This window comes from Anastrepha obliqua, chromosome 3, assembly GCF_027943255.1.
Source record: "Anastrepha obliqua isolate idAnaObli1 chromosome 3, idAnaObli1_1.0, whole genome shotgun sequence".
Lineage (NCBI taxonomy): Eukaryota > Metazoa > Arthropoda > Insecta > Diptera > Tephritidae > Anastrepha > Anastrepha obliqua.
Window position 1 is genome coordinate 129,759,140 of NC_072894.1, and position 20,212 is coordinate 129,779,351.

Genomic DNA, 20,212 nt, shown 5'->3' on the forward strand with positions numbered 1-20,212 from the left:
CCTCCTTAATGTCGTCACTTACATGCCATAATTTCGCTTGACATTCTCATACTTGACTGGCTGTATGTAAGTATATGTATGTATGCATGCTTGTGCTTGTGTACAAATTGATTCGGGCAAGCAAATCAATAGTTCTGGTCAAACGTAACAAGATAGTCATGAATCAAATACGTAATAATAACCTTCAAGTATTAATTTCATTTTCATGCTTTGCTCGCTATGAGTGCACACATACATATGCACAAATGCGGGTGCGCATTATCGCCTTCCATGTTTTTCGCCGTCTTGTTCAGTTTCACTTTTCTTGTATTATTAAAATTTATTTGCTATTTTTATGCCTCCACGCCAAGTGTTGTAAAGAAGGACAAGCGCCGCTGTTTAAAAGTCACAAAAGTAAGAACTACAACAGCCAACTGACTGCGAACTAAGTCTTTGCAAGAATTACCGTGCTACTTTCTCTCACGCTTTCTTTTTTTCGAATTAATTTGCGCTCTAAGTGCAAACTTTTTCAATAACGTCCCAATAAGCTTGCAAATGTGCCACAAGTGTGTTGCATCCAGCTGGTGAAGGTGGGGCCTTTCTGCGGTACTCACTCGCATGACCGCACAATTGTATGGAACTCTTTGCTGGAGTTAGTGCAAGAGGTGTAGTAAGCCATTTAAGTGGCATAATTCATATTTTACGGCAACACTTAAGGTATGCGAGCGCACTTAGAATAGCACAGAGAAAATTGAAAAACTGTTCGCTCTTTCAAGCACAAACAGCACACTCAGGATGCCATCTGAAGGCAGAACACCACTCACATAAGCAAGGTAAACAGGGGAAATCTTCCTCGTTGGTATTTGTTGCCTCTCCCGTCAGTGTATGTAAGCACCGAGGTCAACTGATGTTACATCTTCGGAGGCCAGTGGTTATTTGGTGGACTGGTAGTAGTGCCATTCCTATTTCACATTGAAGAAACCAATTGGCCAGATGAAATGCATTGCTCTGTGCCGAGCGAAAAAATCGTCTGCAGTGAGATGTGAAAACTCTCAGGGTCCAGATTGCTTACAGTGTGACCCCTAATAGTCCTAGGCAAGTGGTTCGGCGAATGGGAATTATGAAACTAAAACTCTAGGGCAGGCAACTGATACATAGCGGTATTACTCCGCTTGGCAATCAAAGTGCCAAAGATGTCGCACGTTTTGATTATATCTTCATTGAGAGTATTCCAACGCGGATTCCGGCGGTCACCGCAGCCGAATGAATTAGTGACTACCATTTGGATGCGCACAGGTTCGAAACTTTGAGCATGGAACACGAAATGATAGAAAAAGTGTCTCTAATAGCAGTCACTCTTCAGCAGGCAATAAAAAAACCTCCGAGTGAATTCCTGCCACAAAAAAGCTCCTCTTAAAAAATCATGTGCCGTTCGGAGTTGGCTTAAAAACTGGAAGCACCCCATTTGTGGAACAACATCAAGAAGCATGCCGCAAATGGGAGGTAGAGATCGGCAGAACACCCAAAAAGGGTGTAACCGCCAATTATAATTATAGTACCCGCTAAAAGCTATTTCCTATAAAAGTAACAGTAAAAGAGGCAATTAACATTTTCGTATAACGAAGAGCTCTGCGTACGACCCTTGAACCGCATATACTATAGAACTAACACAAATACCCTTAATTGCACCGCATCCACCCCACCATAGCCATTATAAGCGTTGCAGCTCTGAATACGAAAGGGCTCTGCATGACGGCAACGACCTTTTCACGGGCCCGCTTAAGCCCGCTGTTATACTTATTCGCCTTTGATTCTTTTCAGGCATTGTTTCTGCGCCTGTTATGAGATGCTCACAACACTTAACAGTTTCACCGAACTAAGTAACACTTTCTCGTACTGCTGGTACAATAATCTCAACCTAAATAAAATCAGCTTCGCAAAAATTTAAGAACCACTAACTAGTTTCAATTTCGTGGCTTCAAAAATCTAAATAATTATATATAGTGTCTTCAGTGTTTCGAAAGTTTCAGTTCCAAATTGAGAAAAAGCTTCCTTTCACATGCGCTTGAAAAAAATTACTTATCGCCGGGGTGGCTGGTGTTTGTATCATATATCGATAAAGAAGGAAGAAATTTGCGCAAAAGTGCATAAAAACCACTGTTACCCTATCTTGTGAGACTGCCACTTTCACACAAATATAGGTGTTAAATTACTAAATCGCAGGGCCGCATTCGACCCCAGTTACTTATATACATCTAATAGTCGTACATTTATTTATAAGACTAACGCCTGCTTCGTAGCAAACAGCCTAATTCCATTTCAAAGACTTGTGCGTATACCTACACACATAAATATGCGATATCTTGTCCTGTACTCGAACACATTTAACCCTCTCACACCCATTGCAAGTTAAAGTGTGTGTGTAATGCATGTATAATCTCATAGCTCAACTCATTCAATTCATTCCCACCTGCGCATCTGCACTTCAATATTTTCTATTTTATTCCACTTTCTTTCATATTTGCTGCGTCTTAAGTGATTTTTGCAACAAGGGGCGTTGAAGCCGCCACAGGCAGAGCGCACAGGTCAGAGCGACATTGCAGATGGCGTCCTTTTACTTATTTCTGTCTTCATACACATATACCTTTACGAGGGTTGGCTGACGGCTGTATGTGATGCTGCATGAATGTATAAGTAAATTGCGAATATGTGCACGTCTTACACATAAATTTGTGGTTACGGTTGCGGCTGTGGCTGCAACGGCGGTGAAGCCGAAACCGAATCTAAAGCTGAAGCTGAGCCTGCCAGCGCATAAATAAAAAAGGATTATTTTCAATGTGCGAGAAAGTTGATTTTTCTTACTTTCACTAAGCTATAATGGGGTTGTTAAGATACCTATTTGTACAGTTGGCGCTTTTTTTGCTGAGCTACTATCGTATCGCTGTTGTTGTTTTCCTTACTTAAGGTTTAAATATATTCTGCATATTTTTTTCATCTCCTGCAGATCTCTTTGGTGCGCACAGGTACTCTGTAAAATATACAAGTTTATTTGCCTATGTAAAGTTGCAAAATATATAGGGTTAGTGTTCGAAAGTATGTATATTCATGAAAGGAATAGTAGGGAGCAAAGCTTAAAATCGAAATTTAGTACATACGACCGACAATCGACCATTCTACCAGAGTGTGCACGTAGCTACCACTCTGGCGCGTAAATAGGACGTTAAAAATGGAAATATCCTACGATGCGATTGAATGCGATTAGACGGCATAGCTTTTATCTAGTAAATATTTACTAAAAGTAAAATGGAATTTATATATTGAATAAAAAAAAACTGCGGTCCTAAGCTTAGAAGTATACAAAACTAATAATAAAATCCATCCTTTCTTCTGCAAGAAGTTATTTGTTGCCATGATGACTGAATGACACCAATTCACTTTAAAATTGCAGGAGTTGTCAAGCTGTTGTCAAAGAGCTAAGTGTTGGATGAATGCATTTCTATTCTAAAAGGCCGAACGAAGAGGCTTGGGCTACTAAGGATTGCTTAAAAAGGATACTTCAGATTTCAAATAATGATCACCTCGCTCGTGTGTAAGCATCTGGCCGGCAACTCATAGGGATGAATGAAAGGAATGTTACGTAGTCAATAGGGTATTTATCAGAAAGATCGAAAACTGTAAGGAGCTTTTGTCAAATAGCTTTGCCATATAGAGTTACCATATTATTTAAAAATATTTTACATATAAATATTTTACAATGCCTCAAGTGAAGCTGGTTTATTCACAAATCATTTACACTTTACAAACTCCTACTAATAAAAGTCCTAAGGTGTGATATCACACTTGGTGGCCAGTCCACTAGCCTGAGCCGAGAGATAAAGCGACGACGCACTAAATCCATTGTTTCACGACCTGTACGGCAAGTAGCGCCGTTTTGTTGGAGGCAAATGTTGTGAAGATCACGGGCTTCACTTTGCGGCATCAAAAAGTCATATATGATGGAGCGATAATGTTCGCCATTCAATGTTACAATGGCGGCAGTCTCGTCTTTGAAGAAATATGGGGCAATGATTCGACCGGTCAATAGGCCGCACCAAACAATTGTTTTCAATAGATTTAAGGGCTGTTTTTGAATGGCTTCGGGTTGCTCTTCAACTCAAATATGACATTTTTTCTTGATTGCATTGAGCCCAAAATGGCCCTGAGCGCGCGATGAACACTTTTTACAGAGCGTCGATTTTCGAAATGAAGCGTAAGTCTTTCCATGATGAAATGTTAATACATACTGAAAAAAAGATGTATTTAGTTTGACAGTAGTCACGCGTGGTCTGTAACGCTCTCTATACTCACCGCGGTGAAGGCAAAATTAATAAAAAACATTTTTCTAATATAATAGCGGTCGCCCCTCGGCAGGCAATGGCAAGCCTCCGAGTATATTTCTGCCATGAAAAAGCTCCTCATAAAAATATCTGCCGTTCGGAGTCGGCTTGAAACTGTAGGTCCCTCCATTTGTGGAAGAACATCAAGACGCACACCACAAATAGGAGGAGGAGCTCGGCCAAACACCTAACAGAAGTGTACGCGCCAATTATTTATTTATTTTTTATTAAGTTTGTAAGAAAATTTGGTTGCCGATTGTAAGCGAGATATATTGGAATTTATTTAACTAGTTCTAACTACATCTTCTTTTGTGGTTCTGCGACCAGTTGCCACGACTTGACCCTTTCATTGCGCGTGTGGGCGCTTGCATTGCCCACTCAGTATTGCCAAATCGAAGTTCATTCTAAATTACTCAAAATGTTTTTAAGTCTTCGGGTAAAATATATATAAATAAATGAAGTATGAAATTCAGTTTATACTTTAACTGTAAAAAAAGTTAATTTCATGCACAAACAATAACCAAAAGTTGTAAAACTTCAAAAGACTTAGACATTTTCAAACCTAATCAAAACTTTGCCACAAAGTTTGGCAACTGTCCCAAAAATTGCTGCTATGTCGATAGAAATTTGCTTTTCTAATACCATTGCATTTGAGGTCTTTAGTCTTTATTTGCGTGTATTCACGGCTAGCAGCCAAGCCATAACTTTTAATTTAGTTCACACCTGTGCTTCATATTTTTCTACGTCGCCAAAAGAATATCCATTTTCATGTATAGGTAAACAAGCTGATAGAAAACTTGGAGCACTTATGAACATACATATGTATGCATGTACAAGTGTACAATATTTAGACAGAGGAATTCAACTGTAGCACTCGCCTTTAAGTACGCGGCTATGAAATGCCCAGCTGCGTCTTTGATATCAAAGAAATGTTAAAAAATTAAAAAAAGGAATATTAAAGAGTGAATTGGAATATCCGTAAACGGTGTGCTGGTGAAATAAATTGTTTTTGAGGCAAAAAAATATAAAACATTTAAAATGAAAGGTTTGCATGGCGGCAATTCGGTTGTCAAGTGGAGGCAGACCCGGTCGAACAGGCAACCAACCACCAAATAAACCCACCAACTAGGGCGTATGGAACAAATTGTGAAAACAAATCCAAAAAAATTAACAGTTATACAGTTGGTTAGGGTACAGTTGGCGATGGTGGTGCTGGTAGCGTAGCAAAGCAACGGAATGACGCATAGGATGAGATACCATAGTAAAAAAGTAATAACTTTCGTGACATATAGCATTGTAGGCCAGCCAAACAAAGTCAGACACACAAACACGTGCGCGCACACACATAAATTCGTTCATGAATATTGCACATTCATGTGCGGAGATACACTCATTTCATACTCATAGAATTGACAACAGCAACAACGTCAGTCAACTTTTTGCCATGCCGCTTCAAATTATGCCGCGACATGCTATGCCACTCCATGCCACGTCTACTAGTACGCATCAGTACACGAGCACTGTATTCGATATTACATAGGCAAAGCACCATCCTTCCGTACTAGGTTGAGTAGTGAACTCCTGGCGTTTGTAGCCAGTTCATATATGAAGTATGTCGTGGCGTTTTTGCCTGCGCGCTCCGCTTTTGACAGCAGATGTACATTGACGCGATTCGGGTGCCAATAGAGAGACAACCGTTATTTGAGTATCTAATTGTGCACGCGCCCGGAAGAAATGTGTAGATTGATGCCTGGCTGAACGGGTTTTCGATAGGTGAGACTGAATGTGAGAGCGAACTTATCATGCGAGTACTGAAAACAATAACAAATATATAAATGTAGATAAGACACACTTCTCTCATAAGATTTCTGGAAAGGCAGTTACTCCTTGAGCTAATAAATTCTTGGAGATTATCTTAAAACGGGATATGAGAGCATCGTTCAAATAATTTTTATGAAATCGTAACTCACCGATATTCGATACACGTACATATGTATGTCAGTATTCTTTTAATATTGTCGAAAGTAATGGAGAGCGTCCGCCGTAGCCGAATGGCTTGGTGCGTGACTAGCATTCTGAATTTACAGAGAAAACGTAGGTTCGAATCTCGGTGAAACACCAAAATTAAGAAAAACATTTTTCTCATAGCGGTCGCCCCTCGGAAAAAAATGCAGACCACCGAGTGTATTTCTGCCATGAAAAAGCTTCTCATAAAAATATCTGCCGTTCGGAGTCAGCTTAAAACTCTAGGTCCATCCATTTGTGGAACAACATCAAGACGCATACCACAAATAGGAGGAGGAGCTCGGTCAAACACCCAAAAAGTGTGTACGCGCCAATTATGTGATATATATACTTATATATAATGGAGAACGGCAGTGATCTTATTGATCTACCATTTAAATTAGTAAGTCATTTCTTATTAGAATATACACAATATTTTTCATTTTTCAATATTTTTTCGTAAATTTTTTATGTTTTTTTCGTGTTTTCTTACATAACGATCAAAATTCCAACTTTGTACAAAATCCCCCAAAACTTAACAAATTTCAAAAAATGTTCAACTTTTTAATCAGCTTATTTAATTTCAGTATAACAAAGTGTAAGTTTGAAGTCGCTCAAAAATGACGTTGACTTTTGAAATTTTCCTTTCGCAAAGTCAAATAATTAACTACAATGTCCTGAGTGAATTCATAAGCCACGTTTTAGCCCTCTGCCAGCTCTCTGATGGTTATATATTGATGTTGTTCCACAAAATGGTGCAATCTCCAGTTTTAAGCCGACTTCGAACGGCAAAAGGGTTTGTCATGAGGAGTTTTTTCATGGCAGAAATACACTCGGAGGTTTGTCATTGCCTGCCGAGGGACGCCTGCTATTAGAAAAACTTTATCTATCAATTGGTGTTTCATGCGCGGGGTTTGAGCCTGTGCACTTCCGAATGGTAGTCACCCACCAATGCATTCGGCTACGGTAGCCGCAGGAGTTTAGTATTGAGATTTATTTGGCGTAATTAACTTACTTTGATTGCGTGAGAATACTTGACTATAACTCCCTTACTTGTGACCTTTCCTTGGTGGGACTTATATACTCAAAGAGCATTTTATGTGAACGTTAAAAGCACTCATTCAAATAAGCTGGGGCATAGCAAATGTGGTTACGTTAAGTTTTTATAATATGTACATAAAACTTTTTGAAGGTATTATTTTCCCCTCTATAATTTTGGTATTCCATGCATGCACGAGAACTTTCGTGTAGTCACTTTGGCGTGCGAGAAGTTCATTTCTGAAATATTTTATTTTTTCTAATATAAGTAACAAGCGGAATTTACCGGTGCTTTTTTCGCCAAATATATAAAAAAGCTGAAAAGAACATCGAGCAAAAATTCACAGTTTAGAATTTGTAGTTTCGTGCCTAACGACAGGCGGGCAGCCAGACATTCAATTGTTTCCTGTTGAAATATTTCTTTTCGCCTATACTAATGTAAGTACGTGCATATGTGTACAGTTATAAACAAGAATTCAACTTTTGCTCATACATTCTTCTTTCTTTGTGTCCAAAATATTTTCTTTTTACCAAAATATTTATTACATTTTGTTACATTTCCGAATGACTTTGTGATTCTGGTGCACGTCCTGATGCACGTCGTGAATACTTGTGATATCGCTCAAGCACGAGTGTCTGCTTCGTAGTATAACACAAGTATGTGTGGGTATGCAAGTGTATTTTACTTAAATTTGCTTGACTTGCTTTTATTTCGCGTCCTGAAACATCGTAATGCGTAATTTTAAATTAATGTACTCGCACGCACACGCACACACACACGAATAGTGGACGTCTTCTCTTTTATATAAATAGTAATTTATTGTTGTATGCATTGTTTGTACTCGTATGTAGTTATTTTGCCTCTTTATGTAAATGTAAGTCCTCGTTTCCGCAATCATATCCGTGCATCCGCTCTCCACATATCCGTTTCCTGCGGGTGGTGCAGCGTTGCATGAAGTGGCTGCGGTATTACCAATTCGTAAATTAGTAGGCGGCCGCCAAATACCTGTAAATGGGAATAACTTTAAACGTAACACAAGCTTTTGCGAAGCAATCGTTCGTACAAACATACAGTGGCGAGCACAACTGAGAGCAGGTTGAGTTTTTTATATTATTTTTTATGTTTTTCAAGATAGTATCTTTGTTACTTATTTTTAAATATTGTTCAGTTTTTAACCAGAACTATATAACTCATACTTCCAGCCTCATACAAAATATAGCGCAAATAGGGGGAGGAGCTCGGCCAAATATCCAAAAGAGGTGTAAGCGCTAATTATTATTATTATTATTATTAATCACTAATGATTTTCATGGCGCTAATTCAGAAACATTTTCAAAAACTTGCATTTGCTATAGACTGGAATGCAGTGTTAAAAAGTTTACACGAAGTGTGAGAAAACTACGCTTGGAACAGTCTATGCCAAACTATGCTTTAAAGTCAGCAATTCTCTATACTTCTTTCTACAGTTGGGGAAACATGTCATGACCTTGTTTGGTCACAGAGTCCAATAAGTTAATGGTAGCGTCCTCAAATCCTTCCTTTATTTCTCTGCCTTGTCGCATTTTTATTAAAAGATCATGCACAGTTCCTTTCCTTTCCACACTGTTAAGTACTAACACGCACTAACCTCCTCGACTTCCCCCGATTTTGAGTCACCTGGAGCACCTCATTGGACATGAAAAGTAACAAAGTGGTTGACCTGAAGTTTTTGCGGTGTACATTTACCATCCTAAGACTTACTTTAAGTAGAACTTTCTTCACCTTTCTTAACAAAACTATAGAAAAAGGTCAATATTTTCCACCTCCAGCACCTCCTTGTTTGCTCGAATTACCAGTAAACGCCTCCAAAGGGCACAAAAGACCATGCTGCCGAAGTGCAAACCTCGAAGTAATCCAAGCGCCTCCATTTAAACCAACCTTGGAGAAGAAAAATTTCCTAGAACACCGAATCAATAATAATTCCGAACTCCGAATCACTAAAGCCGAAATAAAAGAAGAAACAATGCAATGCTTTCAAACCCACTTAAAATTAAATTTTTTCCGCAAAACTTTCATAAATCGCGGTTCAATACAAACGCAAAGTTTTTGCCATTGTTATTCATGTAATTGTATTTTCCAGTCAAACAAAATCAATGTAACCCACTTACAGTGTGTGCATAAGGTACATCAGTAACTAGACAACAGCAACAGCAACAACAAGCATTGCAAATAATAATCAGCAAATATTGTCATCTCTGTCTTGTTTTCTTTTCCGCTCCTATGATGTGTTGACTTGTACAGAGATTTGTATTCAGGGTGCGGCATAAGGAATTGATTTTCGTTGTTGTTTTTATTACATTTAATTTCTTTGCTATCTTCTGTTTTCAAATACTAACCGAGCTTCGCTATCTGGCCATCTGCCGCTGGTCGTCACGCACGGCAGTTTTTGTCAACCACAATGGCTCGCGGTAATCTTATACTTGCCCAACTATAAATGTGTGTGTGTGTGTGTGCGCTTACAAGTACTATTGAATGCCTACATTTTGAGGTGGAGCCGAGAGTGGGGCTCATCCTACGACTGCGCTGAAGCTCAATGGCCTCTTGCCTCTTAAAGCTTGCCTGGCGATGGCGCCTTGTTTTTGACCTCAGCGTTTGAGTTCATTTTCCGTTTTTGAGTTCACAGTGTTGCAAGACGTCTTACTTGCAATTTGACTGCTTTCTCTACCTATTTACTGTTTTTTGCCAATCTTCCTACGCTAATGCATATAAATGTATATGCCTCTGTATGCATATTTTATTTTGCTTTTGTTTTTTTTTTTTTTGGTTTGCTTTTCACGTACAATTTTTTTCGTGGTTCTTTGGCTTGTAGTCACATCTTTGCCTCTTTATGCTTCATTAATATTTAATTAAAAAATCAATATATGTGTCGTGTAAGTCACACATTTCTGCCATTTTTCTGGGCTCCTTGGTTTTACAAATAAAAAAGAAGGAAGGAAAACAAAACATGGAATATGGAGCGTCTTTTCGACGCCTAACACATTTTCATTTTTACCGGAATGCTGGTTATGGCATTAAACTGTATATTTTGCATGCAATTTTTTCAGTTTTTTCCTTTCATTTGACTTGCTGAGAAGCCTTTCCATTTCTAGGCAATTTGGTTAAGCTTTTCGTTATGTTTTGCTTCAGCTATCATTTTTATAAATGGTCGCTGCCATATCAGCACTGCTCTGCTATTTTCTTGTGGCACAGAAATTTATTGCTTCAAAATACTAGCTGCCGTTATTTCATACTGTTTTTTGTTTTTTTTTGGTCATAAATACTTAATGTAATACTGAAAAGTATGTCGAAACGCTTTCGGACTAATACTTGACTCTGCTGCGGTTGAATGCTTCTGTTGTTGAAGATTATCTGATGGTTTTTTAATTTCAATTTTTTGAGAGAAATATGAAATAACTCTCAGCAAAAAAAAGCATTTAGAGGATAATAAATTTGGCAAAAAACCAAAAAAAAAATGCAAAGAAAAATTGTGGGCGTCAAGAATCCAAAAACAAAAAGTATTTACGTTGCGTTCACAAGCAGATTCTACTCTCTTTTTTAACTCAAGTTTTACAGATAAGCGATAATTTTCGAAATTTTTCAAATGTAATAACTGATCTGTTTTCTAGTTCATGAACGTATGAAATCCATGACTTAAATTCATACATCGATCATAATAAGGAACGTGCCTTGAAGAATATCGGAAATGGGGCATAACTTTCGATTTTTTTTCTTTTTTCTCATAATTGTTTTTGTTCAACATGTTGCTCACTTGCGTCCACGGCTTGACTGCCTCTTGTCATGGTATAAAAATCATCATCGGGGACGTCAACACCAACATGTCCAAGGGTGGGCTTTTTAGCTCTACTGAAGTCTTAAGCTGATTGACCTCGCTTTGCTCCAAACATGTTGTCTATAACATCAGGCTATAACATAAAATTAATAAATAAAATAATTGATGCTGTTTAACACGAGGAAGAAATTACAGCTTCATTTAACTCAATTAGGAAGAATGAGAAGAACTTGTGGACTTTGGATCACATTAAAAATGCTAAGGTATCTTTAGTTTGTGTGCTTCTCATACAAATGTTCAGTGCGAACTCGAGACTTATTCCTTTTTTTTCTGCTTCTTCAGTTGAAGAGCAAATCCTCTTATTCAACAATTAATGCAGTTAATACAAAAATACAACTATTACAAAAATAATATTAAAAAATATATTTGTAAAAAAATATTATTAATTTTCGGTAGAGTATTCGTGTCATCGAATGATGAACGTCCTGGTGGCCTCGCCGTCAGTGGTTATCCCATCATCGTGGCTTTGGCTAGTCGATGGTCAGGCATGTTTTGCACATGATTTTTCTACACTCTTTTGCGCCTTCAGCTCCATCTAACAATGTCTTGTATATCGCATATTTCTCTGACTTCTTCATGGCGTACCATGTCATGTGTTTGTTCGCCCATCCTTTGGCGTTGCTCCGTTATAACTGAAAGCAGTGTGCTAAAACTGCGGTTATTTTGGCTTAGTAGAGATTCTGTGTGCTTAGTATTGAGAGGCGGACCCAATTGTCGGGCGATTATGCAGGTGGTTTCATAACGTCCTCTTTCATTCGCTGCTCTTACGATTTCTTCAAAAATAAGTAGCTTACATGTTTTTATATGTTTAAATGTAGTATCTTCTCCAGGTACCGCATCACACTGTACCAGTGTCACGGCTTTCATTATAGCCTGAAAGTTTAGTCTGACAGACACTACATTAGTCGGGAAGCAGAAAACTGCACGAGATCCCCAGATATTCGGAATATGAAAGCAATTTAAAACCAAATCCTCTCTGCTAGTCTTATGAAAAATGGAGCTACCATAAGAGTCTTAGCATATCATTAGGGTCTGCACATAGCATAGACTCTTTTATTAGCCGAAAGTTTCATCGCGTTAAACTACTTGGGCGCACACTATCAAGAACTATCAAAAAGCATTAATAGCTGTATAACTTTATGTTATTTACTTAATAGTTACCCTTTCCTTCCCACTTCTTAATTGCTCTTTTTGTGAATAGTTATTTGTATAATTATTAGAAGCGCTAAAAGTACACTCGAAGTGTTTTTTCCTTCAAGTTGTACTTTTTATTTTTGCTGGTTGCAAAGCAAACTCTCCTTCTACTTCTCCAGATTCTCGCTTCGCTATCATTTACACGCAGCATTTACTCAAGCAATAAATATACTTTTTTTTAAATTTTCTTCATTAAACGGCAAGCATTGACGTTGGTGTGCTGGCATAGATTATGCAAATTTATGCGCAATTATCTCGCTCGTCCATTCACAAACCGACTCGCAGATGAACCTTTGAAAAATTTGAATTTTTTGCTTCTCACTTCTCAATTGATTGCGCTTTCTCTTAAGTACGCATAGATATTTCTAAAGCGCAGATTTTAATTATGTTTTACATTTAATTTACGTCTGTTTTTTCTGCTATTTGCCTTTTATATTTCATCAAGTAATTGCATTTTCCTTCGCGTATACAATTAGCATTAATTTATGAATATATTTAATAATTTGTTTCGACATTATTATAACTGAAAAGAGTGCAAATAGCAATTGTCATTATGAATATGACTCGTATTTGCATTTGCTAGCCGCGTGACTTGGCAGACCCAGGGATAATTGGTGTGTGCAACAAGTACGTCGCACTGACTTGGCATGCCAAGAAGGTGTAAGGTGGCAGCATTACGAGTAAAGGGCACACTCGCCTCTCTAGCAGCACCATTTTGTTCCGCTCAAGCATGCTCACTACTAAATTTCACATTTCAAATGTCACGTTCGTGCTTTTTCGCGCTAAGCTGGCTGAGATTATTTGGATACAGTACATATTTAAACAGCAATATTAGCAGGGCAAGCAAAGCCAATTTAAATTTTATTAGACCACATAATGTTTGCGTTTCTATGTGGGGGTATGTCACATTGCCCAAAGTCAAGCATTTACAATTGCGGTTTGCTTCACGAAGCGGCCAAATGCTTGCTGCTCGACCGGTTGTGCACTGGGGCGTATGAGTAATATTTCGTCGGTACATAACAGCGACACTAGTCCTCTGGCAATTTTCAACTTAAAACACGCGAATGCAGCGCGTAAATCACAAAAGTATGTTATGACCACCATTTTTATACTCACTATCAGCACAGGGAATTGCTCGGCGGCATTGTTGTTGCAGTTGTTGGTTACTACGGTTATATTGCTGCGGCTTTCGATGCACTGTGGCTATGCGGTTGTGTTGCATGTCATCTCGGTAGGCGCCGTTTGATAAATACTCCTATTGCGAGGCACAAGTTCTGCTCGTCTGTGAATTCGTGTGTGTATGTAGGTACATGTGCCCATCATTTTGGCTTTCAAACGCATTGCAAGCGCTGCGTACGCCAAGCCCACACACTTTATAGTTCAAATGGAAAGCACACGCATTTGGATTCGGAGCCAAGAAAATGCAATAGTATAGGTATATGTAAACATACGCACTCGCAGTACTCATACAAATGTCTAAAATGCAGCAAAAGTTGAGCTCAGCACAGACAATAAATCCTTCGAGAGTGCTTTACTTCACTTTACACGCTTCACGCTTCACTCTGCGCGCTGCGATAGCTTTTTGTTACGCTGCTAATGCATGTATATCTATGTGTATGTGAGTAAATGTGTGCGTGTGCTTGGTAGTTTGTATTTGCATTCGCATTCGCTCATAACTAAGAAATTATTCAGCGCTTGTAATGTTCCAACAGATTGATTAAGCTGTTCTCTGCCCGCTTGGGACCTCTTAAACACTGGGTTAGGATGTCACGTTCGCACAACTACATACACACTTAAGTGAATACGAGTGCAAAGATTGGTTATGTTACCGTCTATGCATTTACTACCGCACTGAGAATTGTGATGGTAAATAGTGTGGGTTTATTAGTGATTCATATGGAGATAGATGGGTTTGACTTTTGTTTGTACTAAGCGATGTTAAGTAGGTTAAAATTGAAAAACGAAAATTATTTTTAAACTATTTTTTAATATTTCATCCACTTTTATAGGTAGTCCAGAAACTCAGAAATATTAGCATGACAGAAATTCGGAAACTTATTAAATCACTCCGGTACTAACTTTGCAGATGTGAATTACCTCAATTAGGATAATTATAAAACATATAGGGTAGACGATGTTGTAATCTGGAATAATTTTCATTGCGCTCAAAGAATGTAGGAGAAAATTCTTTACATTATGAGCTCATCCGAATATTTTAACATGAAGAAGGTATCTGTATTACTAATAAATGAGTCTATGTCTAATAAAGTGGTGAGAATTTATACGAGAGGATTGGTAGGCGTGGGTAAATATCATTAATTGAAAAGTAGTCCCATTTTATTGGGACCTTAACTCTCGAGCCGAGTCTTTCCATTACGTGGATAAGTCCATAAGTTCCTGAAACTTAAAATGGTCGGCATTGTCACTTCTAAAAATCAAAATACACGTCAGAGGAATGTATGAGTTGGCATCATAAGCCACTGGTTCGCTTAATTTCAGTGCGATTGTACCACTACAAGCTGCGATAAACACTTAGTAAGGCATTGGATGATCAGCGAGTGAAAGTACAGACATCTGAATTGACTGGAGTTGCTGTTTTTTTGGAGCAGTTTACTTAACGCTGCCAGTGTAGTATAGTCACCCATCGTCTTCGTCTAACTCATCTAACGGTAGGTTTTGATAAGTTGGGTGAAAAGGTGGTTAGGGTCGTGCGGCGTGCCTTCACTTGCTGGACATACTATATGTTGGGTATGTCGGGGTCGATTCTGGATAAGTAGCAGTTTAACCTCCTACAATATCTAGAACGTTGGGCCAAAGGAACGCGGGTCTCCTGAGGCAACTGAAGCTCTTCGTTTGCAATGGGTGACGGTTGGACTCCGATAACGGCACTCAAAGGTTGAAGGCTTAGGAAGGTGGTAAGGGTATTCTGATGAATGTCGTTTAATGTCTGTCTACATACTGTCAGGTCCAGTAGTTGCAGTTGTGCTTTGCCCTAGATCTCGCCGGTATAGTTGAAAAGATACCTCCTGACATGTCTGGGTTATGGCTCAGACTCTAGCAAATGTTTGCAGGCGTGATACCTTCGGTGACTACAGTGTTATCATATGGCTTAGAACTTTGAAAAAATATAAGAGAAAATAAGTAATAAATTCCAGTATTATGTTTCTTATGGTCCGGCAGACGAGAAGAGCACTCTCTTGTCAAACAAGTCTTATAAAATCTTGCGGAGACATCCCAGATGGAAATAAAAGTAATACCAAACTTGATGAGTTGACTTAATGTAACATAGGAAGGGAACAGAAACTGTACGTGACATCACTACGAATTGGACAAAACTACACTCTTCAGCCATTCCAAGCTAATGAGAAGCTGCATTCCACCATTCTCTTTTCAGCTGCAAAACTTTTCACAAGACAAATTCATACCCTTAGTTCTTCTGACAATCTATGGCAGCCATATGAGAAGTTGCTTAAGCAGTATTTAGTAATGTAATGTAATAATAATAATAATGTAATAGGGTTATGGATTTTTATGTTATTTTCCCCGGCACACTAAAATGTCTTCTTAGCTCCTAAGAGCCTAATATTTACTCTATTTTAAAAGCTCAAATATAGTTAATATTTCTCATTGAACACTAGAAAATCAGCAAATATTCCGAAGCTCCAGCTCATTCATTACTCCTTAACTTATATTCATTTTGCAGTGTGTCTTGTAATGCGCCTTGGGGGCGGCTTACCATACGACGGCGACCCCCCGACAATGAGCGCAGCTGGAAATGATTATGCAGAATTATGCGATCTTGGACCCTCACGATGGAGTTCGCGTGGCTATTATTATGCACCTCCTGCACATGCGACCGCCTTGCATCCTAGTGCAGCGCCTGGCCTACAACAACCGCAATCCTCATCGAGCGTACCGACTGGCAGTTCAGCCGGTCTCAGTGCGCATCCACTGCGCACACCAAGCAGTTACGAGGCGGAAGACGTTTCATTTGGTATGATAAGTCCACCGCCGGGCGTGATCGGTTCGTCGTCGGTTGGTCTTAGCGGTACATACGGCATTGGTTCGCGTATCGGCAATAGTACGAGTTCATTGCGTGGCGGCCGTTCTGGTCTCTATTACTCACCGCCCGGCACGTCGTATACGATTGTGGAACGGCCACATTCGCCGCACTACTATTACAATACGGCAGGCGCGCCAACCAAAGGCGGTTCATTGCCGGGTCGCGGTTCGTCATATCTATCAGCCTCAGCTACTAGCCACATGGCGGCCACCGGTGGTGGGGGCACACTGCCCAATTCAACGGCGACTATGGGTGGGCGTGCACACAGCAGCATGGGTATGGCGAATGGCAATAAAAAGCGACCGATCTCACCGGAGCAGGTGCTACGTATGTTTGGTGCGACACAGTCGTCTTCAGTTCCTACAAGCAGCTACCACTACAGCAACGGCATAAGAGATCGTACCGGACGACGCAGTCCGGCGAGTAGTCCACCTTCGACCACGCATCAGGTAGATGAAATAAGATGGCATTTTATTTATTTTTGTGCGTTGTTGAGATTTTAGAATTACATGTGGGCTGTATTTTCTCTTTGCAGATGTATCGTGAGCGAGATCGAGATCGTAGTATAACGAATATTCATGAATTAACCACACGTACCATTAACATGTCGCGCGATCAACAGATCGACCATGGTTTTGGTATTTGTGTCAAGGGAGGAAAAGACTCAGGTAATTACAAAAACAAGAAAAAAGCAAGCTCACACTGAAGTGCCCATTTCACACAAACATCTTTTCTGGGAATGTCTGTTAAATGTGAATCTTGCCAGGTTCCAAAATTTGTTTGAAATGATTGTAATGTTGAATAATATCCTCGAACTTTCTGCATCCGAATTCGTTACTTTAAGCCTTGAATCCCCCTTTGGTTTTCGTCCTTATTCAAACGCCTTCAGCTTTGGTCTGACCTTGATCGACGAAGATTGTCTTTCACTGCCTTTTATAGGTCCTCTAACACGCTTCTTAGCACGTTTCAATATACAAGTACACTGCATACATACACATCTGAATAAGTGTGCATGTGCGGGTGATACAGTTGAATGTAATTCGACATTCTTTGTTTTCCTTTTGCGCTTTGACGTTTTTCCTTTGCATAGCAGTCAAGCAAGCAGACAGACCGAACATTTTTGTACATGAGTACACTGCGGTATTTCACAAATGCATAGAAGGGAAGCAAGCAGGGCGAGTAAAAACAATAATGCTGGCAACAACAAGAGTATTAACCACAAAAGTGCCAGCAACAACAAAAGTAATGCTCGTACCTACGTCAATTGCAGCAGCAGCACCAGCCACCAGCCACCAACCACCAGCAACCGGCACTACTGTTGTCGCTTTTTGTTTTTTATTTGGATTTGTGTGTGTTTGTCACCCTCTTTTGGTGTCCTTCAGTTATTGTTAACACACCCACACAAGCAAGCAAACAAAAACAAGCACGAAAGTCGCAGTGATATCGGAAAATACACATTGTGTAGCAAACAAGAACAAAGCACAGCAACACAATTGCAACGAGCCGCAAAGACCGCAAAAAACGAGCGCGGGCCGAGTGTTGCAGCTGGGAGAGAAGAGCAAGCCCATATAAATACGTGAACCTATAATTACGTAAATATATATTAATGCAGCGCCATACTTTGGTACTTACATACTTAACTTAATGCCAGTTATATTTATAACCGTACAGCGTTGTTGTAATTTTAAAATCAATAAATTTTATTATGGCTCGCAGGGTTCGCTGTCATAGAAAAGACACCGCTCAGCTACATTACTTCAACTGTACTTAGTATTCGGGGCGAAAGTGCAATGATACTAAATATCTGTTACAAAGGCATTCATGCGCGTACATACATACATACAAATGTGTGAATCCATGGGCCTGCTTCGACGCGGTTCAGCCACTATGGGTAGCGTGGCAGATAATTGTGACCCACGCACGCACAATTCCTGCCAACTTGAATGGCATACCAAGCTTGCAACTGTCATGAATGTGCATTCAACGGCAAGGAAGGCTTAAGGCTACATTTCCCATAGTGCAAACGGGTCACTCATACGCCGTGTCGCAGCGCAAAATGCACTACTGCACTCATCTCTTTCTCCTACCACTGGCCCAAATTTCTTCTTCTTTAATGCGTGACAATTGCTGTCGCCTGCTTGCCATAATCTGAAGCGTTGCACTTACGTATTCCATTTTTAATTACTGCAATTTGATATAAATCGCAAAATCCACCTGTTGGCCCAGTCAGCCACGAAATACAGTTGCGACCAGCGTCCGTTGGGTGGTGTCTGGTGACGGTTTAATTGAAAAGTATTTGAAGCAAAATATAATATTTTTTATCCTCTTTGCTGAAGTTGTATACCGCGAATATGAATTATCCTCATGGGAGCGTACTCACACATAGATACATTTACATGGAAGTGGGAAAATCCGTCTGGCATTTATTGACCTATATATTGTTGTTTTTTAAGCACTGTTATTGTGTTGAGGAAATTGAAATGCAGTTGATTTTAATTGTAGTAATAATTCTTAATTCAGCAAACTCTATAGACAACACCGATTGAAGCAAGCACACCGAGCTTTTAAAATAAAAACTAAAGGTGAACGATTTGATCGACTTTACAAACAGCGCTCTTATCTGTCAAATTAATAACAGGGAGCTAAAAATAAATATTGGTACATAATCGTATGCCATTACTGAAGATGATTTTCATGTGCCCCCAGCTTTTTTTTTGCATTTGAAGAAGCTTCCATCTTTTTTGTGACATGATATGATCTATAACAAATCGCTCACACATAGTTGTTTCACAGTCGTTGGATAGAGTTGATGTACTTTTGGCTAGCGCATTTCCAAGTACGCTTGAGCGTCTACCCTGGAGATAATATAGCTTATTTAGTGTCAAGTCAAGCTCTTCCTGTTTTTTCTTGATATGAGCTTTCCAGCGCAGCCGACGTACGGGATTATCGAAGAATCGATGAACATTGATTTGCAGATAGTTTTTTTTAGGAAAAGCACTATGTGGGCAGGCTTACTTCTGTTTAGTTGTATTCTCTTAGCCCATTAAGAAAAACGGCTGAACAAACTTTTCTTTCTTTTGCATAGCGCGCTTAATGGTGCTTACGAATCAGGGTATTTGAAATCAAACTGGTGAATGTGAATCAGAAGTTTATTTTCAATGTTTGACAGTACATGAGTACTAAGCAAGAGTATTTTTTCAAACAAGTTCGACATTACTGGTAAGACAGATATTTACCAGTAAGGTAACACAGACATTGGCGTTTCGTTGGGTGATTTACAGGCTTAGGTGTCATGGTAACTTCGGAGGTACGTATCTCGTACTTAAGGTTAGGCTAGGTATATCTGGCGATCTGAACAGATCACACATAGATCACAAGGGTCTGGAGTGTTACCAGTGTTTTTGGAGTCGTATTAAACATAGTTCGTGACAAATGTCTTGACGAGCTTTAATAAACAGTTTAAACTTTTGTCAACAATATCCTTCAGAGAGGAAAAGTATACCGATTCATGGCAATTGTAACGAGTTCTACTTAGAACAGGACAGTGGCAAAGAGGATGCTCTAGCGTACCCTTTTCTTCTTCGCATAAGTTTCACGCGCCGTTCTGAACCAATCCCATTTTAGCTGCGTGAAATGGAGTGAAACAATGTCCCGTTAGTCCTCCAACCAGTACTTTACGTTTCTTCCTT

The 20,212-nt window shown here is 39.4% G+C and overlaps 1 protein-coding gene across 1 annotated transcript in view; it reads left to right on the forward strand.

The window, feature by feature from the left end:
• Positions 1-20,212, forward strand: part of LOC129240124 (disks large homolog 5-like) — a 48,085-nt gene that overhangs the window by 14,487 nt on the left and 13,386 nt on the right. Inside the window, exons 2-3 of the mRNA XM_054875658.1 lie at positions 16,164-16,972; positions 17,059-17,191. Coding sequence (XP_054731633.1) covers positions 16,175-16,972; positions 17,059-17,191 — 931 coding nt within the window. The 5' untranslated portion in view covers positions 16,164-16,174. The remainder of the gene's footprint in view (positions 1-16,163; positions 16,973-17,058; positions 17,192-20,212) is intronic.